Genomic DNA, 23,655 nt, shown 5'->3' on the forward strand with positions numbered 1-23,655 from the left:
TTTATTTTTCTATTGTCACAAAGACTTTTATGTTCCATCAGAAAGCAGCAGTGTGGCCTCCAGCACATTCATCTTTCCAGTACAATTGTTACCCCCTAGGGCCTTTCCCCCCACCAACCCAACATTTATGGCAAGAAACTTAGGCATAACGAACAGCAAAATATTTTTAAAAAATGTCTCTTCCCCATAAAGTACCCAAAAGTAATTTCTACCAACACAATACATAGTTTGTACAATTTTCAGTAACCTTTTGTATTACTATTTATATTGTGTACTTACACCTCTTATTAGTTTAGTTCATGGTAGCGATGCACCGAATCTGCTTCTGAGGAAGTGGCGTGAGGCCACGAAACGTGTTAAGCCTGGGGCTTGATACACTGTTGCCGATTATTGATTCGTTTTTATTATATAAATAAGTTGTTAATAAAATGTGATACTTTTAAAAGACCCTAACGCTGCCTGGTGTACACGCGTCAGCACGGACAGTCTGGTTGGCTTTCAGCGAGGTTTGGGCGAGTGCTCTCCTTTGTTTGCTTTCTAGGAAATAATTATTAGTATTATTAAGGAACACTTTCCATTTATCCTAAAGCAATTTAGGGTAGGACTACACAGATGTTTGCGGAGCGATCTGTCGCCCTGCGACAAAACGCATGCGACAAATCGCATGCAACGGAAATAAGGTAAAAGATAGAGAGATAGAAATGTTGGATGAAGTTGCAGCGTTGATCCTACGCGACACGACTGTTGAATGCAGGTGCTGCACGCTGCGTCTGCATCTGACAGTCGAGTCGGATCAACGCTGCAACTTCATCCAACATTTCTCTCTTACCTTATTTCCGTCGAATGCGATTTGTCACAGCGCCGAAAAAGTACGTATAGTCCTACCCTTAAACATTAGTGATGGGCGAATTTCTCGAAATATCGTGAATTTGGAAAGTTCACAAAAAAATCGAGCAATTCGAACGTTTTCACAAAAAAATCAAGCAATTCGAACATTTTCACCAAACTCGAGCAATTCGAACGTTTTCACTACAAAACCGGGCAATTCGAAAGTCTTCACGAATAAATCAGAAATTGACGCTGGCGAATTTATTCGTGGGCGGCAGAAATTTGCCGCAAATTCGTGCCAGGCGAATTTATTGGCCCATCACTATTAAACATGATTGACAGGCCTCTGCAGCAGCTATAAATAGAACTCGCCAAAAGCTGTTTATAGAATGTAGTATAATACATAGTGTGCTGAGGGATATGGCAGCTCTCTCTGGGATCTCTTACAAGGGACACGCCAAACGAGCAAATTAAAGATAATGTTTCTTTAATGGGGCATATGCCTGGGAGGGCACTATATCCTCCCCGCCCCCATATAAAAAGCCTTGCTGAGACCATTTTTAGCTCAGTAAGATCAGTGACAAGAAGACACCAAGAGAAATCGAGGATTGAGATCCCTCGAAATACCATCTGCATCCCACCCTCTCCCCTTCACACTGAACCATCTATTTGAAGGATTGGGAGAAATAAAGGGATTATAAAACATGAGTGAAGCAACAGCTGAAGAACCAAAGCCCAAAACACCAGGGGCTGAAGCAAGTGCTTCAAGTGAAGTAGAACGGAAAGTACTGGGTGAGTTGCGCATATTTAGTAGCCACTTGGCAATGTCAGAATTTGGGGACTTTATTGTATGGCTTGTGGTCTTGTTTGTTCCACTTAATTCTTTCACCTGTTGAGTAAATATGGGATTTTATGCCAAGTCTAAGTAACAAATACTCCATTCAGCCTTGTCCGTAGCTGTTGCACTGCAGAGCTTCATGCTGTTGGATACTGTGAATGCGGAAGGACCAGATGAGAAGACACATATAAGAAGTCACCATATCCCATGCTACTTAATAATAATAACATTGCAGATTTTCCAACATTGCATAGGACACAGAAAGAAGCTGGAAAGGGTAGAAAAGTCCACACACACGTGTTTGTTTTACCCTTAGAAGTTCCCAGCTCTGAGAGCCCCACAACAGCTGTCCTGTGCTCATTGCGTCTATTTTGGTCTATACACATGACTCAGTGGGGCTCATTTAACACTGGCCAGTAATTCGCCTGGGCAGAAATCCTTGGCAGCTTGTCGAAAGATGCTAATCACTGATTGGTTAATATGAGGTGCAAATTCAAATTGAATCAATAATTCATCTGGAAAGATATGTACAGAACCTGTCTCTTCTGCTGCCATAGTAATAGGGATGACTGAAGTGTTTCATTAAGTCAGTTGCTGAGGGTTTTGGATTGGATATGGGGTCCCATCCAGTTGTAATGCTGTATCCTTTCAAAATTGAAACATTTGGAACTGAAGTGGACCCCATCCCAAAGAACTAGTTAAAGCTTTCCCTGCACATCGACGGGTGTCTAAGGCAGTAGTTCCTAATCTCTTTATATCAATTTTATCACTATGAATATGAACAATGCATACAAGACACATCCAGTATCACCCCTTTAAAGGAGAACTAAAGCATAAATAAAGAAGTAGGTAGAAATGTTGTACATTATATTTTGGGCTTCTGTACCAGCCCAAGGCAACCACAGCCCTTTAACAGTAAAGATCTGCGTCTCCAAAGATGCCCCAGTAGCTCCCATCTTCTTTTCTGTTGATTCACTGCACATGCTCTGTGCTGCTGTCACTTACTGAGCTTTGGGACCCACTGACAATATACAGTACACATAGGGACAAATTTACTAAGCTTGAGTGAATGATTAGAAATAAAAAAACTTCGAATTTTGAAGGTTTTTTTTGGCTACTTCGACCATCGAATTGGCTACTTCGACCTTCGAATTGAACGATTCGAACTAAAATTCGTTCGACTATTCGATAGTCGAAGTACTGTCTCTTTAAAAAAAAACTTCGACCACCTAAAACCTACCGAGGTACAATTTTAGCCTATGGGGAAGGTCCCCATAGGCTTTCTAGGCAATTTCTGATCGAAGGAAAATCATTCGATCGATGGATTAAAATCCATCCATTTCCTACGATCGTTCGAATGAACGAATTGCGGTAAATACTTCGACTTCGATAGTCGAAGGATTTTACTTCGACGGCAGAATATCGAGGGTTAATTAACCCTTGTTATTCGACCAATAGTAAATGTGCCCCATAGAATAGAAATGTCACAATATAAGGCTGATTAGTAATTAATACGGATAATTACTACATGGCAGCACAGAAACCAGTGCAATTAGAATCAGAATTTAATAATCAGCCCTGTAGCATCAGCTTATATTACAGGGGAACCTCATTTTCTGCTGGATAATTAGTGACGAGCCCTAAGCTTAGCTTCTCAACAGCCAATCAGAGCCCACTGAGCATGTGAGTGTCACAGACACTTTCCAAGATGGTGACCCCCTGTGACAAGTTTGAAGTCCTGGATCATTGCTGCTATTGACAAGCTCAAACTTTAGCCTCGTGCAATAAATTCAGTATATAAAATATGGCATTTTTAACCATATTCATTTTTAGGCTTTAGTTCTCCTTTAACTATCACATCTTTTGCACCTTCCATCTATTCTGTTTCACCTATCCCAATAGACAAATGTACATAATGGCTGTCAAAGGTGTTTTCACAAAATATTAACTTATACCAGTGGTTTATAAACTGTGGAGCTGCCCCCTATTGGCTGGTGGACCCATCCGGAAGACTAGTTAAGTTGAGATTGTGGAGAATGTCTGTTTTCTCTCCTTGATTCTCCTGAAAAAAAACATTTTTTTGTATTACATTGTGGGTCAATAATTATTTGCCATAGATTTTCATGGAACTGTGGCCGAGTAATGTTTGTCACCTTGTTTGAACTAGGGGGAAACCTAAACAAACGTTTGTCCTTAAAAAGGGTCCAGCTGACCAGATTCAACAGTTGGTCTTGATCATGTTTCGTAGCTGTGTGACTGCTTGCCAAATACTAAACATATGTATGTAACATTTAAAGGGGAACTCCAAACCAAAATTTGATAAAGAGTCCCACATAACACAAAAACCCCTAATATACCCATCACAGTTACCTGTTTCTTCAAAAAGGATTAATAAATGCCATTTTCTAGGCTGCAATCCAGCTGTTTAAACCTGTTCATCTTTGAGATGGCTTTTAGTATGATGTAGAGAGTGATATTCTGAGACAATTTGCAATTAGTTTTCATTTTTTATTATTTAAGGTTTTTGAGTTATTAAGCTTTTTATTCAGCAGCTCTTCAATTTGCATTTTGAGCAATCTGGTAGCCAGGGTCCAAATTACCCTAGCAACCATGCACTGATTTCAACAAGAGACTGGAATATGAATAGGAGAGGTCTGAATAGAAAGATGAGTGATAAAAAGCAACAATAACAATTTTTAGCCTTACAGAGTATTTGCTTTTTAGAAGTGGTCAGCGACCCCCATTTGAAAGCTGCAAAGAGTCAGAAGAAAAAGGCAAATAACTATAAAACTTTAAAAAAAATTAATTATGAAAACCAATTGAAAAGTTGATTGGAACTGGCCATTCTATAACATACTAAAAGTTACCTTTAAGTTGAACCACCCTCTTTTTGCATCATTTGGAATCCTGGCAGGGAAGGAGGGACTAAACACTGATGTTACAAATTGTAACGACTTCTCCACAGCTTACAGACAGCATGCAGGAACTACATAACCCACAATGCATTGCACTATGATGTTCCATTTAGGGATGCACCGAATCCACTATTTTGGATTAGGCCGAATCCTTGGCGAAGGAACACAGAACCAAATCCTAATTTGCATATGTAAATTAGGGCTGGGAAGGGGAAACATTTTTTACGCAATTTTTCACGCAATTTGCATATGTAAATTAGGGTTCAGATTCGATTAGGCCGGGCAGAAGGATTCAGCCAAATCCTGCTGAAAAAGGCAGAATCCTGGAATCGGTGGATCCCTGGTTCCATTCCTTATTGAAATCACATGTGCAGGGAATTGTGGGGTTTGGAGGATGCAGGCTGAGGACAGATGGCTGTTAATACAAAGTAACAGTAGTCAGTCAGCTCAGCAAAGTAGTCAGACAGATCAGCAGAAGAGCAGGGGGCTAGGCTTAGAGAACTGTCAGAAACCATTAAAAATCATGAAAAGTCTGCATTTTTTTTAATTGATGTATATTGCAAAGTTGCTTGAAATTATGTTTACTTTTCAAAAAGCTTAAGTGATGTTTTTGTTTCCCTTTTGTAAAAAAAAAAAAATCAAACCACTGCATTTGAATAGCATTATTTTGGTGTGAAACTTAGGAACTATTTTTTCTTTTTGACCCTTTTTAGCTACTAAAGTCCAGGGAACTGTGAAATGGTTCAATGTGAGAAACGGCTATGGGTTCATTAACAGGTAGGTTCTATATATTGTTTTTTTTAAAAGATATGTTATTTGTTTTAGCTTGATTGGTTGGAGTGTTAGGTTTTTTTAAAGGTTAGCCAATGACTGGAAGACTGCATTAATGAAATAGGACATAGGTTTCCTAAAAGGGTACATAATGGATTAAGCGAAACTTGTGCTTGCAAATAGGAGGCTTAGGCTCTGAATCCCCACACACATCAGAAGTTAAAAAGCTTTGATCCATTAAAGGGGCGGTTCACCTTTAATTTAACTTTTGTTATAGTCTAAGCAACTTTTCAATTGGTCTTCATTATTTATTTTTTATAGTTTATGATTTATTTGCCTTCTTCTTGTGAATCTTTCCAGCTTTCAAAGGGCCCTATCTAAAAAAAACAAATGCTCTGTAAGGCTACACATGTATTGTCATTAGGGATGTACCGTATCCAGGATTCAGTTCGGGATTCGGCCTTTTTCAGTAGGATTCGGATTTGGTCGAATCCTTGTGCATGGCCAACCGAATTTGCATATGCAAATTAGGGTTGGTAGGGAAATCACATGACTTTTCATCACAAAAGAAGTTTTTTTTCCACCTTTTCCTTTCCTGTCCCTAATTTGCATGTGCAAATTAGAATTCAGTTCGATTCAGGGATTTGGCCGAATCCTAAATAGTGGATTTGGTGCATCCCTAATTGTTATGGCTACTATTTATTATTCCTCTATCTATTTAGGCCTCTCCCATTCGTATCACAGTCTCTTATTCAAATCAATGCATGGTTGATAGGGTCATTTGGCCCCTAGCAATCAGATTACTGAAAATGCAAACTGGAGAGCTGCCGAATGAAAAGCTAAATAACTCAAAAACCACAAACAATATAAAATGAAAACCAATCGTCTCAGAATATCACTCCCTACATCATACTAATAATTGAACACTAGCTTGGGGACCATACTGTACCTTTTATATATGAAAGAAAACAATGATTCACCTGAAAAAGCAGAAACAACCAGCTTGATGAAGCCTGTAGATCAAAGGTGTTACACCAAGGGGGTTATTTATCAAAGTCTGAATTTATCTCAATATTTTCTGCTACAAACTCCGATCAAATCCACCTGGGTTTTTTTTGCGCTTATTTATTATTACATTTCCCGGAAATTTGCTTTGCGGTGAAAAAAAGGATTTTCACGTTTTTTTCCAGATCTTTCATTCGATTTTCACAATGTTGTTGAACATTTCACCCAAAAACTCAGATTTTTGTCTGAAATTTCATGAAACCCAGCACACATCAAAAAATTATTGGGGCTTCTCCCATAGGCGGATTTTCAATAAGGCTTGGGGAGGCTAAGCCTCCCCAAACCTGTCTGGCACCCTAATAAAATTTAAAAAAAAACTTGCTCCCTTACTGACCTGCGCTGCGCTGCTATTTTAAAAGGAGTGGAAAGCTTACTGCAGTCCTTCCCGGTTCTGCTGCAACCAGCTGTGCTCTGATTGGATCATTCTCCTCATGACTCCTCCAATCAGAGCACAGCTCTCTTGACAGACAGTAAAATGTACCAATTAAGGCTACAGATGTAGGTGGGGCTGGAGAGATCTTATCTTATTGAAGGGACTGTAGAAACGATGTGTATGCTGTAACCTTTGCCAAAGCACCGCACTAGCTCATGTGCTGCAGATTTCATCCCACTCTCACAGTTCTAAGGTACTATACTGTTTACCTTCTGAAAGCTGCCTCACTTGCTGGATTTAACATTTTGTCACCTAGCATCAGTAATATTCCTATCACCCTTGCAGTAGTCCTAAATGAACTCTTTTCCCCTGAAAAATTTTTTTTTGCGTTTTTTTTGTCATTGTTTTGTTAATTTTTGGTTAGTTAAGGCAGAGTTCTCATGAAACTGCATGGATGGGCTATAACCCTATGTTTCAGCGTAGCGTGACAATGTGTGTGTGTGGGGGGGGGGATCTGAATGTCGGGCATCAGTACCCACTGTATATAATATGTCTGGGTGCCTACCTACTGCTTTTCACTGTATGCATCTCACTGCATATAAATGTATGGGGTGTCACTGTCCATTGCATCTCACTGCATATAATGTTCCTGGGGTATCTTCCTGTCAGTAAAAAAAAAATTCATTTAAGCTAACTTACCTAGGACACAATGCTAGGTGGTTCGCATTTCAATTAACTTTTAGTATGTTATAGAATGGCTAATTCTAAGCAACTTTTCAACTGGACTTCAAAATTTATTTTAAATAATTTTTTAATTATTTGCGTTCTTCTTCTGACTCTTTCCAGCTTTCCAACAGGGGTCACTGACCCCATCTAACAACAAATGCTCTAAGGCTACAAATGTATTGTTATTGCTACTTTTTATACCTCATCTTTCTATTCAGGCCTCTCCTATTCATATTCCAGTCTCTTATTCAAATCAATGCATGGTTGCTAGGGGAATTTGGACACTAGCAACCAGATGGCTGAAATAGCAAACTGGAGAGCTGCTGAATAAAAAGCTAAATAACTCAAAAAAAATGAAAACCATTGCAAATTATCTCAGAATATCCCTCTTTACATCATGTTAACAGTTAACTCAAAGGTGAACAACCCCTTTAATGTGCCAACAGTTTATACTTTTTTTTAGCCCTTAGGGTTAAAAAATATAGTAATTGTTGCAGTGTTTGATTTAGGCTGAGAACCCATACAAACAAACCAGATTTCAGTCTACAGCACATTTTCAATTTAAAAACGATTTAAATTTAATACTCCACAAAACGATGTCCCCTTTATTAGAATTAAGGGGACTAACTGTGAACAAAGACAGATGGATAACCCCTTTTATGTAACCTCAGTTGGAATCTCATGGAAGTGCACGCGTTAGTACTTTTACATCCTGAGCATTTTAGAAAAGCACTACCACTACCAAAAGCACTATCACCTGCACTTCTGCACAGTTTTCCTGAAAGTTAGTAGACACTGCTTGAAGTGATTTGGGGGAGGAACAATAATTTTTACGCCAACAGATCAATGTCTGAGATTAGCTTTAGGTCCCTCTTTAGCCTCCCCAAACAAAAAATTCACCCTCCGCCTATGGCTTCTCCCATTGACTTATATGCAATCTCGACCGGTCTGAGATGCCGGATTTTCGGATTCGGACATTTCCATCCTCGGGGTTTAATCAATTCTGAAAAAATAGTGATTTTTTTAAAAATCCGACTTTATAAAAAAAAATCTAAAAATTTTTCGTGATTTTTGCATTCAGAGTTTAATAAATAACCCCCCAATTATGTGCTTTTGACTGTCTTGTATTGACATTACAGGAATATAGTGGAGAGTCTATAGAAAATATATTCTACATAAACATTTAAACAGGTATCAATGACCTGAAAACAAGAGAGACATTGTCTACATTCAAGTAAAAAACTGTCCAAAATCATAAGTATAACCAGGGTCGGACTTGGCCTGCGGGACACCGGGAAAAAACCCAGTGGGCCCTGCGGCGCCTAGACCTGCTCCCTGATCAGCTAGCCCCAGGGGTGCTTCGCAAATGAGGCGAGTTGAGGCTGTCGCTCAGGCAGCAGCGCCCCACTAGGTACCAGGGGCAGCAAAAATGCTGCTCCTGGTACTTTAAGAGCGAATTTCCGGGGGAGGGGGGGCAGCAGCAATTGCTGCTGCCTCAGGCGGCGGAGGGGCCAGGATCGCCCCTGGCTGCCCCTTTAAAAAACTAAATGGGCGCAGCCGGGGCCCCGGACGTTTGGAAGCCGGTGGGCCCCCAATGGTCCAGTCCGACCCTGAGTATAACCTTTGAGTGAATGTGTCGGTAGGTAAGCAAGATCCTCTGTGCTGCATATTAACAGTCACTTCTGAGATCAGAATTGGATCCCAAAGTATGAACATCATGCCTATAAACTCAACCTAAGCTATTCAGCCTTGAGCTCTGGTTTCAGCAAAGCTGCTTGCTATAAATCTTATGAACAGAAATCAGTTCACATCAATAGAAGACAGAGGATATACAAGTGTCTGCAGACAGCAAAAGCTTTTTCTGATCGAAAGACACTGAGAACGGCTTTAAAAGTCAGAATAATAAGTGGCTGAAAGTGCAAACTGTAAAACTCATGCAATGGCTAAAACCATTTAAATGTAATTAAATATAAACTACCAGGCTCATTAAAGGAGTGGTTCACCTTTAAATTAACTTTTAGGGGGTTATTTATCAAAGTCCGAATTTATCTCAACACGTTCTGTCCGATTTTTTCGGATTTGGGCTTTTTGCAGCATCGAAGTATAATAAATATTTTTATTATACTTTTTTCTTTTTTTTCCGTCTAGAAATTCAAGTTTTTGCCCAAAAAAACCTACACCAGAAAATAAAGTTTAGTAAATAACCCTTAATCTTTTTGGGGTTGAAGTATTTATTGAAAGCGGGGGGACACTACTCAATCATTCAGGTTTAAATAAACAAGAGGACATAATACTAAACATTTATACTAAATATTGCATCTACGGGGAATGTACACTTCCACGCTCCCTTGTTTCGTCATCCTTTTAAAAAAGCTTCTCATACAGGTATGGGATCTCTTATCCAGAAACCTTATATCCAGAAACCTCCAAATTACCAGAAAGTCATCTTCTATAAATCCATATTGTTGGCAAAACAATGCTATTGTATAAGTGATTTCTAGCAGAAATAAGTTATGGTGATTACCAAACACCCCTTAAAATCTAAAGTTAAAGGATAAGTAAACATTTAAAATAAGTGAATGTAAAATTGATGATGGTGCTATTCTAAGCACTTTTGTAATTTACATTCATTATTTATTTTCTTTTTATTCCAAGATATTAAGAGATACATATACTGTTAATATGAATGAATTTTGTTACAACAGCACCACCTGTTGGTCATATTCCCACCAGTCTGACCACCAAGTAGTCAAGGAAGGTGTCAGGAGAAAGAAAGAGGCTGCTCTGATGTTCTTCTGCTTAGGAAAGATCTGAGAAAGGTTTCTAATTTTTTTCCTAAGCAGAAGAACATCAGAGCAGCCTCTTTCTTTCTCATGACAATTTCCTTGACTACTTTGTAGTCAGACTGATCTGAAACTGACCAGCAGGTGGTGCTGTTGAATCAAAATACATTCGTATTAACTATGAATGCTTTTATAAAAAAAAAAAAAGAATTTAGTTTTCATGTTTAATTTGAAAAGGACTTTTATTATACAGCGTTTTATGTCTGGGTGACCGGTCCACTTTAACCTAAAAAAAAGTTCCACAATGAAGTTCAAAACATAGGAAGCACTTGTTTGATTTTGCTCAGATCTGAACATTTACCCCAGGGTTTGGCATCCCAGCACTTCTTGTAGGATTCAGCCGAATCTTTCATTCATAGCCAAACCAAATCAGAACCATAAAACTCATGTGACTGGACAATTAGGGTATGCTTATTACAGTTCAGATTCAGGCCAATCTCTTGCCGGGAATTCAGTATTAGGCTGGATCCAAAAATGATGAGTTTAGTACATGACTTTATTTAAATTATTTTTCTGCCTTGTTACGCACAGCTTCATCACACCCCTTTCTCTTTATAGGAATGACACCAAAGAAGATGTCTTTGTCCACCAGGTTGGTGTCAAAAAACAATAACTGTCTTTGTGTATTTTGTATTTAGATTACAGTGCTGCATAGTAATACATAAATGTACCAGTGCTTGAAGACATGAATATGCAAGTGCTTGAATAGAGTCACACTGGATAACATTAAATAAAATATTATTTAGAAGAGCAGAATTTATCTGCTGGGTATTCCGTTCCCCTTTTTTTTCAGGCGTCTTAATTTTCCCAATGCATTAGTCATGATTAGCTAAAATAGTGCGACATCACCAGGCCAATCTGTCAGCCAGTAACTTAAAACGGGAGTCACTGTTGCCCCAGTTGTTAAGCAGTCAGAAGAAAGTTATGATGGGTCAGTAGGAGCAGGCAGTGAATGAGCTCACAAGGATGGGGAAAATACTTTTGCTAGATAGAAATGTTGCTGGAGAGTATTTACTTCCAAATAGGTGACGGAGGAAGGATACTGTATAGGGGGTACAAGCCACAACCCTGCACGCTACATTTTTCATAATGCAAAATAAATTGGCAACCGTGATTGGAAAAAGGGGACCGGTGTTATGTTTGCTTTATCTTATAGTTACCTGTATAGATTAGGTTTTCTCTCTAAATAAATCAGTTGCTGCTAAGACAGCAGTATCTAACTATTGCTTTATTACTATCTTGATTTAGCAGGGGTTACTCATAATATATTTAATGCAAGTTCTGGCACTGCCATACAGGCAAGGGTTCTCTTATCTGGAAATCAGTGTCGGACTGGGGCCCACTAAGGCCATTATCGTAGGACCCACCACCCTAGTCACAAAGGTCCCCACCACCTTTTAAACCTGCCCCACTGACTATCTCATCTTGCTGTTAGTGTAGGGTCCATTAAACTACTAGCCACTGGCAAGCTGACCCTGTAGACTGTAGGTAGGCAGTAAACCTTGGGAAATGGGACCATCAGGATTTCTCACAATGTCCCACCAGCCCATTTCTACCCTGCTGAAAACCCTAATAGTGATTTGTGGTTGTCAACCCTAACCAACAAAACCTTAACCCGTATCCAATCATAACCCACAAAATGTTTCCATTAGGATTTGCACCCAATTCATGACGACTTCCTCCTGCTCTGTATGCTACTTCTACATCTTTGGTCCCAACACTAGGAATCTTTGTTGACAACCCAATCTTAAGGAAAATGTTGTAGCCTTCTTGAATGGTCCTCTAAATTACTGAAAGACCCCTTTATTATAGCAAATAGCGGTATTAAGTTCTACATTAGGCAGCGAATACTGTATTTGTCAATTCTACCAAAACTCCTACTTTCCACAGCATAATACAAAGTGTATTTCTTGGCCCACAGACCGCAATAAAGAAAAACAATCCTCGCAAGTACCTACGGAGTGTAGGGGATGGAGAGGTGGTGGAATTTGATGTTGTTGCTGGAGAAAAGGTAGGTTTTAGGTTTCCAGCAGAGCTGAAATAGATAATTTATTGTAATACCTTGGGATTATATTTACTGAAGAATCATCTGTATGGGCTGCTGAGGGCCTCTGAGTCCAAACAAATATGGCATCATCTATGTTGGTGCTTCTGCCATGTTCTTTATCGAGACACATTAGGATATAATTCTGAATATATCTGTGTGCATCTAGCAATAATCAGGCCAAGGTGTACATGTTTTTGGTTCTCGCTTTAGTTTCAATAAATATAGGATGTTGATCTTGGGGTCAAACTACAACATTTATGTAGATATCAGTGACAGGTATGTATATCTATATATTCAGGCAACTTAGATCTTTAATTATTATATATCATTGTATAGTGAAACCTTCCTGATTATTACATCCCCTGATTTTTAAGTTTTCCTTAATTTTACATTGTATTTTTTATGGTTCCACCAATATATAATGCATAATGCTGGTCCCTATAAAAATGTAAAATGAGGATTCCATAGTAGAAAATACATGGAGATTTCCACTATAAATCACCTTGGTACCTATATTGAATTCGAAAACCAATGAAACATGGTTCTTGTAAATATTTGATACATTATTAGTTTATTATTAGCTGAAAAATAACAAATATATTGAAATAGATTTTTAAAAATTACTGACAATTAGGGGGTTATTAAAGCTCTAAGTTTTCTGGTTGGGATTTTAAAGGGGAAAACTCAAGTTTTTTGAGGAGAAAAGCAACTCGCACTTTTCGAGATTTATTATACCCCAAAGCTGCCAAATTACTCCATCTCAAACCTGGCAACGTCCTGTAGAAGTCAATGGCAGATGTCCATTTTCCATTTTGAAGATATCAAGGTCTGTGCTGGGAAAAATTTGTACGATTTGTTTTTTTCACAATTTTGTCGAGACTTTTCTTAATAGATAAGGTAAAATCATGGATGAGAGTATGGTTGAGTTTGTTTTATTGAAATTATGAGAAAAATGTAAGTTTTAGTAAATAACCCCCCTAAACGTTATTTTCATTAATAATTATATATATATATATATCCAAAATAAGAAACTACTATTAAACATTAAAAGCAAAACAAGGGTCTCCTATTTATTCTGACATAGCACAGAAGCCCTCACCTAACAGTAATGAGATATATTGTTATCAGATATAAAAAAAAACTTGCATTTATATTCAGCATCTTCTTGTTGCCAGGGGGCTGAGGCATCTAATGTGACTGGCCCAAAAGGATCACCAGTACAAGGCAGTCGCTATGCGGCAGATCGACGCAGATACCGCCGTGGTTACTATGGGCGGAGAAGAGGTCCCCCAAGGGAGGTCAGGAAAGGTTTAGTATATTATTGCATTGCTACACTGTTAGTCACATTTACACTAAACACAGACATATTCACAGGCTACACCTGTAAAAGCGACCTGCTAATGGCTATGTGTGCATTGACAAAATGTCTCCAAGGAGCAAAAATTGGCTACGTATTATCCTAGATTTAGATGTCAATTATCAGTCCCTGTCCCAGTGGAGCTTACAATCTAAGGGCCAAATCACTATGGTTAGTTGCCTTAGGTTCCAATTGAACTACCTCTATGTTTTTGGTTCTCATAATTTAACTTAACACATGAAAACCCTGCTGCCACCAGCACTGGACCCCCCTACAGTTCGCATACCGCCAAAATCGCTCAACAGACGATGCAATAGCCACCACCCTCCATCTGGCCCTCTCTCATCTGGACAATGCTGTTCATAGACTTCAGTTCAACATTCAACACTATCATTCTTCAGCATCTGATAGAAAAGCTGAGCCTGCTAGGATTGAACACCTCCCTCTGCAGTTGGGTTCTGGACTTCCTGACCAACAGACCTCAGTCAGTCAAGATTGGAAACATCATCTCCAGAATCACCCAACTGAGCACCAGAGCCCCTCAAGGCTGTGTGCTTAGTCCTCTACTGTTCACTCTGCTGACGCATGACTGTGCAGCCACGCACCACACAAATCACATCATAAAGTTTGCTGATGACACGACCGTGGTGGGTCTCATCTGCAATAATGACAAGTCACCATTCAGAGAGGAGGTGCAGCGGTTAACAGATTGGTGCAGAGCCAACAACCTGTCTCCTAGTGTAGACAAAACAAAGGAGATAGTTGTTGACTTTAGGAAGACTAGGAGTGACCACCTGCCACTGTACATAGACACCTCTAATGTGGTGATCATCAAAAGCACCAAATTCCTTGGTGTCCACCTGGTGGAGAACCTCAACTGGTCCTACAACACCAGCTACTTAGCCAAGAAAGCCCAACAGCGCCTCTACTTTCTTCGCAAGCTGAGGAAATCCCATCTCCTCTCATGTTTAGCATCATGGTCCTAGAGGAACGTTGTTTCACTGTGTACTGTACAAACGTATATGGATGAAATGACAATAAACTCTTGACTCCTGAAATGCTTTTGAAGCCCGATTTCCATTGACCACAAGCTGCTGTATATACAGTATATTGTGAGAACTTCCTAAGCTCAACTAAGTGACAGCAGCCCAGAGCATGTGCATTAAATCAGCAGAATAAGGATAGGTAACATCTTTGGGGGCACAGAAATGGATTCCTATGTGTGTTAACTCATAAGGCCTGATGCCTGTTCATCATGTGTAAATAAATATAATTAACAGGATAAATCACCCATACTGACATGTGGTTTACGATTTGTCTAAATCAGTTGCTATAAATAATAATGTAGCCATTCCTACTTCTGTTTATTCATTTGATTCTTTATGGAATGTAAATGGCAGGGGATTCATCCGGAGCAGCTGCCGTAGGGTAAAGTCTAAATTTGGCATCTGAATTTTTACACTATGTGTAAGCGAAACAGATGCTAGGGATTATAAAGCATATATAAGGGTGGAGTCTCTGGGAAATGTGTCCATCAAGTGGGCAGATTATGTTACAAGCATTAGGAAAGTTGGTCATTAGCTCAATGTATCTGTGTGCTTTCATGTATATGAATATGCAGGAAATATACTGTATGGCCTGGCTCATTGATCATCAACATGTCCATTATAACCCGTGCCCTTATGTATCTCACAGCCAGGAGGTACAGATAGATAGGGTTTTGCTTTTGTCAAATGCCATTTGTCTGCTGATGGAACTCCATTAACAAGCAGATTGCATCCAGCAAATGGAGACAGACACAAGTTATGATGAAAGACATGATAGTATTTTTTTTCTCCAAGTCATTTTTCCCTTTTGATACTTGGCTTGTTAGCTTGATTACACAGCCTGCAGTGTTGCTAAGAGGTTACTCTCCATAACATTAAACGTATCTATAGTAATAAGTCAAATCAACTGGACTTTGCGGTATTTTATTTTTTCCTTGAAGACGTTTTGCTATTGGTTTTTGCAATTCAGGATGTGATATGAATTGAGAAAGCCCAGGGTCAGACTGGAGCCTTGAGAGCCCACCAGAGAAAGCCAGTCTAATGACTAGTGAAATGTCTTCAAGGAAAAATGAAAATACAACAAGTCCAGTTGATTTGAATTTTTACTATAGATATACCATGACCTGGATGAATGAGAACCTTCACAGAAACATTAAAAGTAATTTAATACGTTTAATTGTCTAGATTACACAATTTAGCCACCTGCTCTTCACTTTTGTGCTTAACCTTGCATAATCTCCATCTACATCACACACTGTATTAAGAGCATGCTCTAGTCAGAAGAAGGTTCTGTCCAGGAGAAAGCTCTAGTCAGTAGTGTGTTTTAGTCAGCACTATGCTCTAGTATTAGGAGTGTGCTTTATTCAGAAGTATGCAATAATCTGGGCAGGGTTCTAGTTAGGAGTATGCACTAGTTAGTAGAAGGTTTTACATCAGGAGTTTGCTTTAGTCTGGAGAAGGCTCAAGTCAGGAATATGCTGTAGCAGAGGACTCTGGTTAGGAGTATGCTTGAATTAGAAGAATGCTCTGGTCAGGAGAAAGCTATAGTCTGAAGCAGTGATCCTCAACCAGTGGCTCACAAGCATGTTGCTCACCAAACCATTGGATATGTCTCCCAGTGGCCTTAAAGTATGTGCTTATTTTTGAATTCCAGGTGTGGAGGCATGTTTTGTTGCATAAAAAACAGGTGTACTGCCAAACAGAGCCTCCTGTAGCCTGCCAGTCCAGATAGGGGCTACCAAGTGGCTAATCATGGCCAACAATTGGCACCCCAGGAACCTTTTGCATGCTTATGTTGCTCTCCAACTTTGGCTCAAAGGTTGGGGTCCCCTGGTCTGAAGTATGTTCTAGTGAGTAGAAGGTTGTAGGCAGGAGGATGCTTATGTCAGGAGTCCATAATTGTCTGACCACCCATCAGTCTACAAGTGCCCTCTGTACCCTCAATCCTTAGCACTGATGCCTGACTATCCCCTAATTCTAGGGGATGTGCTGAATTCAGTGTATCAAGGTGGATCTAAACTGTCCTTACCACACTTCAACTGTACCCAATAGAAGAACATGGCCAAAAATGAATTGCATATGAAAAAGGCAAATGAGCCAGACTGACTCTGTAATTATTACAATACACTAATAATATGGTATTTGGCTTAATTTTAACACAGGGAGGAGATGGTGAGATAAAAGATGGTTTCCCAGAAATGAGTCAGACCCAGCAAATCAATCGTCAGCCTGCTGGCTACCGTCCAAGATATCATCGGTATGTACATTTTACATCTGTATAACAGTGATTGTTTGGGCATATTTATTGCTTGCGCTAGAAGATGTTTTGTCCCAATGTTTGGAGAAATCTTTATATGCACCATTACAGGCACAATGATGTGGGATCAACATGGAATTCCATGGCCTCCAGCATTGTGACTTTTTATGTTCATGGAACTCCTCTGTAACTTATAATATTCTTACATTTTTCAATAAGGGGTTACATTATTCTGCATATAGATAGACAGATATATAGATGACAGATAGATAGATGATAGATAAATAGATAGACGCAAAACTACAAGTTGGAGCTGCTAGTTTACCATGCATCATATTATTTTTCCAAAGACCCATAACTCAACCAAGATCTGTTCCACCAACTGGTGAAAATGAAAACAAGGAGAATCAGGCTGAGATGGCAGCCCCTGACCAGCAACAACAAAATCGCCGTGGATTCCGCAGACCGTACAACTATCGGCGTAGACCTAACCAAGGAAATGCTCCAGTGCAGGGGACTAAAGAGTCAACCAAGGTAGATACATGTAGCATATTAACCTCTGTGTTATTTGATTGGTTACATTTAAGAGAAAGGCAGCCATACACGGGTACACTCTCTAAATGATCAGGTAAGGGTCCACACATGGCATAAAGAAAATGGTGGTGTGCAGCTCTGTTCCTAACATTGAAGGAAAAAATATATATACTTAAAGAGTAGTAATAGTAATAAGGCCTCCTCAAAAAAGGCCCCCAGTCCAAGGGTAAACAAAAGTTCAAAACTTACAATATGGATTAGAAGAGACCCAATAATAATGCAGTAGCAAAAATAATTATAAAAGTAAATAAAATCTTTATTAGGACATGTTTCGTGCCAAATGGGCAATTACTCATAGGCTATGAGCCTAAGCCTATCAGTAAGTCCACACATGGAATGGCTGCTTTCTATTGCCTATTGGAAAGAGCACAAACAATCAGAACAATGTAAGTAAGTAGGGGCTGTGGCTCTTCTTAATTTCCTCATCTGTTGAAGCACTGGCCAACATTTGCAAACTTGCCCGATGCCCAAATCTTCCAATATCCAGTGTTGGACTGGCCCACGGTGATACCAGGAAAACTCCCGGTGGGCCAGTTGTCAGTGGGCCTCTTGCTTCTAAACTTTTGGCCTATTTCATGGTCATTCCCTATTTCTTTATAGGAATAAAAAGGCTTAATATTGGAAGAATGGAGTTTAGTATGTAGAGAAAAGAGACTAGGAGAATAAAGAGGTTGAGTGAGCAGAGGAGGTATAATAGTTTGGAAAGTGGGCCCTTAGTCTAAGGTTTTCTGGTGGGCCCATGGCATCCCAGTCTGACATTGCCAATATCCATAGTACATGATGATGATCCCTGTGGTTCAGCAGGCCATCACACATGTGCCAGCAATCATACAGATTTTGTGTTTTTAAAGAATGTGAAATTAGTGACTTTTTGAAAACGTGGTTTCCTCCATATTCTGGGAAATCATTCAGAGGACCTGTGTAGCCACTGACTAAATTATCCATACACAAATAAAAGCTGGAAACTTGGCCCCTCCAGGCCCATGTATAGGGCCCTCAGCAGGTCCTGGCCAATTAATATCTGTGAAAAAATCAGTTATCCATCAGACAGGTTTTTAAAACCCCTTTTAATTGGCAAGTTGATGTAGTCCTCTCCCAGCAGGTCTCTGTAGGCCCAGTTATTATCCATTTGTATGAACAGGGGCCAGATGAACCACTGTATTGTTGGTTCTAACTTATGTTATGATATAGCAGGACTAGAAAGTGTCGTACTCTACTGTAATCACTCCCTAATGAAAGGAATAATAATTGTTTACAATGTGTAATGTTTGCATCTGATTATGAGGCAGCCATAAGAGGTCAATCTTCAGCCTTATCTGTTGCTGTAATTTGGATAATTAGACCTTAGCAACCAGATGGCTGAATAAAAAGCTAAATAACCAAAAAATAATGAAAAGTAATTGTGAATTGTCACAGACTATCACTCTCTACATCATACTAATAGTTAATTTAAACGTGAACAACCCCTTTAAAGGAAAACTAAACCCTAACATTTAAAAAAGCTCTATTTTATATACTGAATTCATTGCACCAGCCTCAAGTTTCAGCTCAATAGCAGCAATGATCCAGGACTTCAAACTTGTCACAGGGGGTCACCATCTTGGAAAGTGTCTGTGACACTCACATGCTCAGTGGGCTCTGAGCAGCTGTTGAGAAGCTAAGCTTAGGGCTCGTCATTAATTATCCAGCAGAAAATGAGGTTGGTCTGTAATATAAGCGGATGCTACAGGTTTGCTGATTATTAAATTCTGATGCTAATTGCACTGGTTTCTGTGCTGCCATGTAGTAATTATCTGTATTAATTACTAATCAGCCTTATATTGTGACATTTCTATTCTATGTGTACTGTATATTGTGAGTGGGTCCCTAAGCTCAGTAAGTGACAGCAGCACAGAGCATGTGCAGTGAATCAGCAGAAAAGAAGATGGGGAGCTACTGGGGCATCTTTGGAGACACAGATCTTCACTGCTAAAGGGCTGTGGCTGCCTTGGGCTGGTACAGAAGCCCAAAACATAATGTACAACATTTCGAGCCTACTTCTTTGGTTAAGCTTTAGTTCTCCTTTAAAATCAAGGCGCTAATGACTGTAAAAACTGTTAAAACATGGCATTTAATTTGTATATTGAAAAGAGAAGTTACTAGAGAATAAGAAGGCTGACATATGCTGAAAACATTTGAGGCTCCGATGAACCAAACTTGTTATTGTAAGTAACTGTAATTCAGTATAAAGGAGTATTAGATAGTGATCCAGCTGAAATGACCTGGCTTCATTATGTTCTATAGATGAGTGAAACCCCAGCTGAGAAGCCTGTGCCAGCGAGTGAGAAAAGCAACGCTGCGTAATTGGAGAGGCCCGGCCGTCCATCATGTAAGTGAGACAGTTGGTTATGGTTACAGACTATAGTTGCGCAGTCGCTTTTGTGACACATCTTAAGAGCATTTCTGCACTAGTCGTATTGTTGGATTCCTGACATGAGAAATAACCATAGAAAAAGATCTTTAATTATACAAGAGTAACACTGGACACACCACGGATGCTTGATGTAGTTGGTTAGCTTAAACATACTGCAACATATATAGACAGTCTTTGTTTTGTTTAAAGGGAAGTAGCTTTATGCACAAAACGTCTTATAAATATATAGGTATGGGATCCGTTATCCGGAAACCCATTATCCAGAATGCTGCGAAATACGGCAAGGCTGTCTCCCATAGACTCAATTTTATTCAAATACTCCAGGGGAAAACATGTTTTTTCCAAAACGCATCAGTTAATAGTGCTGCTCCAGCAGAATTCTGCACTGAAATCCATTTCTCAAAAGAGCAAACAGATTTTTTTATATTCAATTTTGAAATCTGACATATTGTAAGTTTCCCAGCTGCCCCAGTCATGTTACTTGTGCCTGGACTTTAGGATGGAACTACTTTCTGGCAGGCTGCTATCTCTCCTACTTAATGTAACTGAATGTGTCTCAGTGGGACTTGTATTTACTATTGAGTGCTGCTCTTAGATCTACCAGGCAGCTGTTATCTTGTGTTAGGGAGCTGCTATCTGGTTACCTTCCCATTGTTCTGTTGTTAGGCTGCTGGAAGGGAAGCGAGGGGTTGATATCACTCCAACTTGCAGTACAGCAGTAAAGAGTGGTTTATCAGAGCACAAGTCACATGACTGGGGGCAGCTGGGAAACTGACAATATGTCTAGCCCCATGTCAGATTTAACTAGAAGTAAAGAGATAGGGGCTTATAGAAACCTCATGTTGGTATATTTTAATTTCTTGCAGGTGCAAAATGATCGCTGAGAAGAGACAGACAGACAAGAGGCCTCACTTCTATACGTCAATGAGCTACAATTGCCAAACATTCAGGAGGGAAACATCCTGCCTTTTCGCTATTAGGATAGCATGCTGCTGATATGCTCACAACGAATGGGATTCAGTCACTTACTAGCGAAGGGGATACTATCTATTAACAAATGACTTTGATCCTTTGATGCCAAAGAACCAATGGGGGAAGTGGAATAGGGTATCTATGATTAGCATATATTATGTTTATATTCTAATAAATAGAATACATGCTGGTTTGTATGAACGTGTGTTGACCTTCCCATCTCAGTGGATTCCCCATGCATCAAAGCCTCAAACTAAACAAAATCAACGGTTCATGTCAATGTTCCTATGGCCAACAGGCTATAAAATACAAGATATTGCTATGAACTATGTTACTCGCTTCACAGTAAGTACAGTAACATGTTGCTTTTCCCAGTCTACACCTGCATGATTCAACCAAAAACCAATCCAACCCCGCCCCTCCTAGCTGTTGCAATACATATGACATCATGACTTGACATCATGGCTTGTATAACATCCTTGGTTTACAGCAGCATGCTTTTGCTTTTTTTACATGCCAAACAGAATCCATGGATGCCTTTAAAAAATATCAGCTGGTGTAAAAGAACATAAACTGTGGCAAAAAAAAGTTTTTTTGGTGTTGTGTTTTGTTCATTGCAGTGTATCCTGTCTGTGCTGGTACAAGGGGTCTTTTACAATCAGGGTTAACTTTCTGGAAAATGATAACTGGCCTTCCTATATTTTTTATGGCTTTTACCTATTAAAGGAGAAGGAAAGCTACCAAAGCAGTTTATTGCCAATAGATTAGCCACAATAGTGCAAGCTATAACACCATATTTATTCTGTAGAATGCTTTACCATACCTGAGTAAACAGCTCTAGAAGCTCTCTCTGTTTGTTTAGGATAGCAACTGCCATATTAGCTTGTTATGACATCACTTCCTGCCTGAGTCTCTCCCTGCTCACTCATAGCTCTGGGCTCATTTTACAGCAGGCAGTGGAGAAGGGAGGGGGGGAGGAGCAAACTGAGCATGTGGACAGGTGAACTGTCATGGGGTCAGTATGTAAAATCTTTTTTTGATATGCAATATGTAAAAATAATATGAGCTACGGGAAACTTTTGTTATGCCCTAGGAATTGGGGTAATATTCCATTAATTCTGGCCCATTTTTGACTGGCAGTTATTTTCCCCTAAGAGGCAATATTCTGTTCACATATTGACACTATTCATTAAGGGGTTTATTTATCAAAGTCTGAATTTATCTCAATATTTTCTGCTACAAATTCTGATCAAATCCGCTCGGGTTTTTTACACTTGTTTATTACATTTTTCCGAAATTTGCTTTGCGGGAAAAAATTGATTTTCACGATTTTTCATTCCATTTCACAATTTTTTCACCCAAAATTCAGATTTTTGCCCGAAAACTTAGGGGTATTGCATGAAACAATCGCTGGGACTTCTCCCATTGACTTATATGCAACCTGAACAGGTCTGAGATGCCGGATTTTCAGATTCTGACATTTCCATCCTCGGGGTTTAATAAATTTCGAAAAATTCGTGAAGTCAGATTTTATTAAATAAAAATAACAAATTTTTCGTGATTTTTGCATTCGGAGTTTAGTAAATAACCCCCTAAATGTACTTGCATCCAAACACGTTCTTTGCACTTCCATATAGTTGTGCTAATGGAACATACAATTTGCCTTTAAAGGAAAACTATTCCCCTTAATAAAACCCCCATCTGTAATAAATGGCAATGTTTGCCCAGTGGCAGTAACTCATAGCAACTAATAAGATGATTACTTTTAAACAGGTGACCAGTAAATGCTACCTCGCTGATTGGTTGCTATGGGTTACTGCTCCTAGGCAAACTTAGTGCCTTTTATTACATAACCCCATTTATGTTTCTATAAATATATATCACACAGAATAGCTGATATGCAAAACCCTGCTTCATTTAAATAAACCATTTTCATAAAAATATACTGTTTTAGCAGGAGTAATCCTAAATAGAAAACTGCCATTTTAAGTACGAAGGGCTACCCCCTGGGATCATATGATTCACGGTGCACACAAACACACCAAGGGCGCACATACATGTTAGGTCACAGGAGCCAGTTAATAGATACGCTCATACTTGTCCCTGTTACAGTTAGAGCTGCAGTATTTCTGGTCAGGTGATCTCAGGCCATCAAAAAATGGTGGGTCAGGGGAAAAGATGTAAAAGTCCAATATTTATTTAAATGTATATTGCAGTTTGGTAAGATTCTTTATTAGGTACCTAATTTGCTATAACCTATCAGTGTTCATTCTGTGGGGTATAGTTTTCCTTTAACCTATATATTCACAGTGACAAAGTACATGCATTATTCAATTTTTATTATCAAAAGTTGTCATTAAAAAAGTCCTCTTTCTCTTTCTATATATTTGAGAAATATTAGGTAGTAAAATTGTGTTGTTTACTTCTGTATTTCACACTCTGCCTCTTCACCTCAGTTGGCTGCAGACAAACATCTCTGTCCCTGGAGAATGGAACCTGCAGCAAGATAAATAAAGGTAACATGATACAAGGAGGCCTGTGGCTCTGGTAATGATACACCTGACTATGTGTGCCTGCAAGTCAAGGCGCTGCTGCTTAAGGTGGACTGGT

At 39.3% G+C, this 23,655-nt stretch overlaps 1 protein-coding gene across 1 annotated transcript; it reads left to right on the forward strand.

Annotated features, from left to right (window-relative positions):
* Positions 1-1,380: 1,380 nt before the first annotated feature.
* ybx3.L (Y-box binding protein 3 L homeolog) lies at positions 1,381-21,516 on the forward strand. The gene is made up of 9 exons (XM_018225118.2): positions 1,381-1,620; positions 5,295-5,358; positions 10,918-10,951; positions 12,281-12,370; positions 13,582-13,704; positions 16,972-17,066; positions 17,417-17,600; positions 19,944-20,028; positions 20,940-21,516. The coding sequence occupies exons 1-8, from the start codon at positions 1,533-1,535 to the stop codon at positions 20,001-20,003; spliced, it is 738 nt and encodes a 245-aa protein (XP_018080607.1). The 5' UTR covers positions 1,381-1,532; the 3' UTR covers positions 20,004-20,028; positions 20,940-21,516.
* Positions 21,517-23,655: the final 2,139 nt, after the last annotated feature.

Source organism: Xenopus laevis, chromosome 7L, assembly GCF_017654675.1.
Source record: "Xenopus laevis strain J_2021 chromosome 7L, Xenopus_laevis_v10.1, whole genome shotgun sequence".
Taxonomy (NCBI): domain Eukaryota; kingdom Metazoa; phylum Chordata; class Amphibia; order Anura; family Pipidae; genus Xenopus; species Xenopus laevis.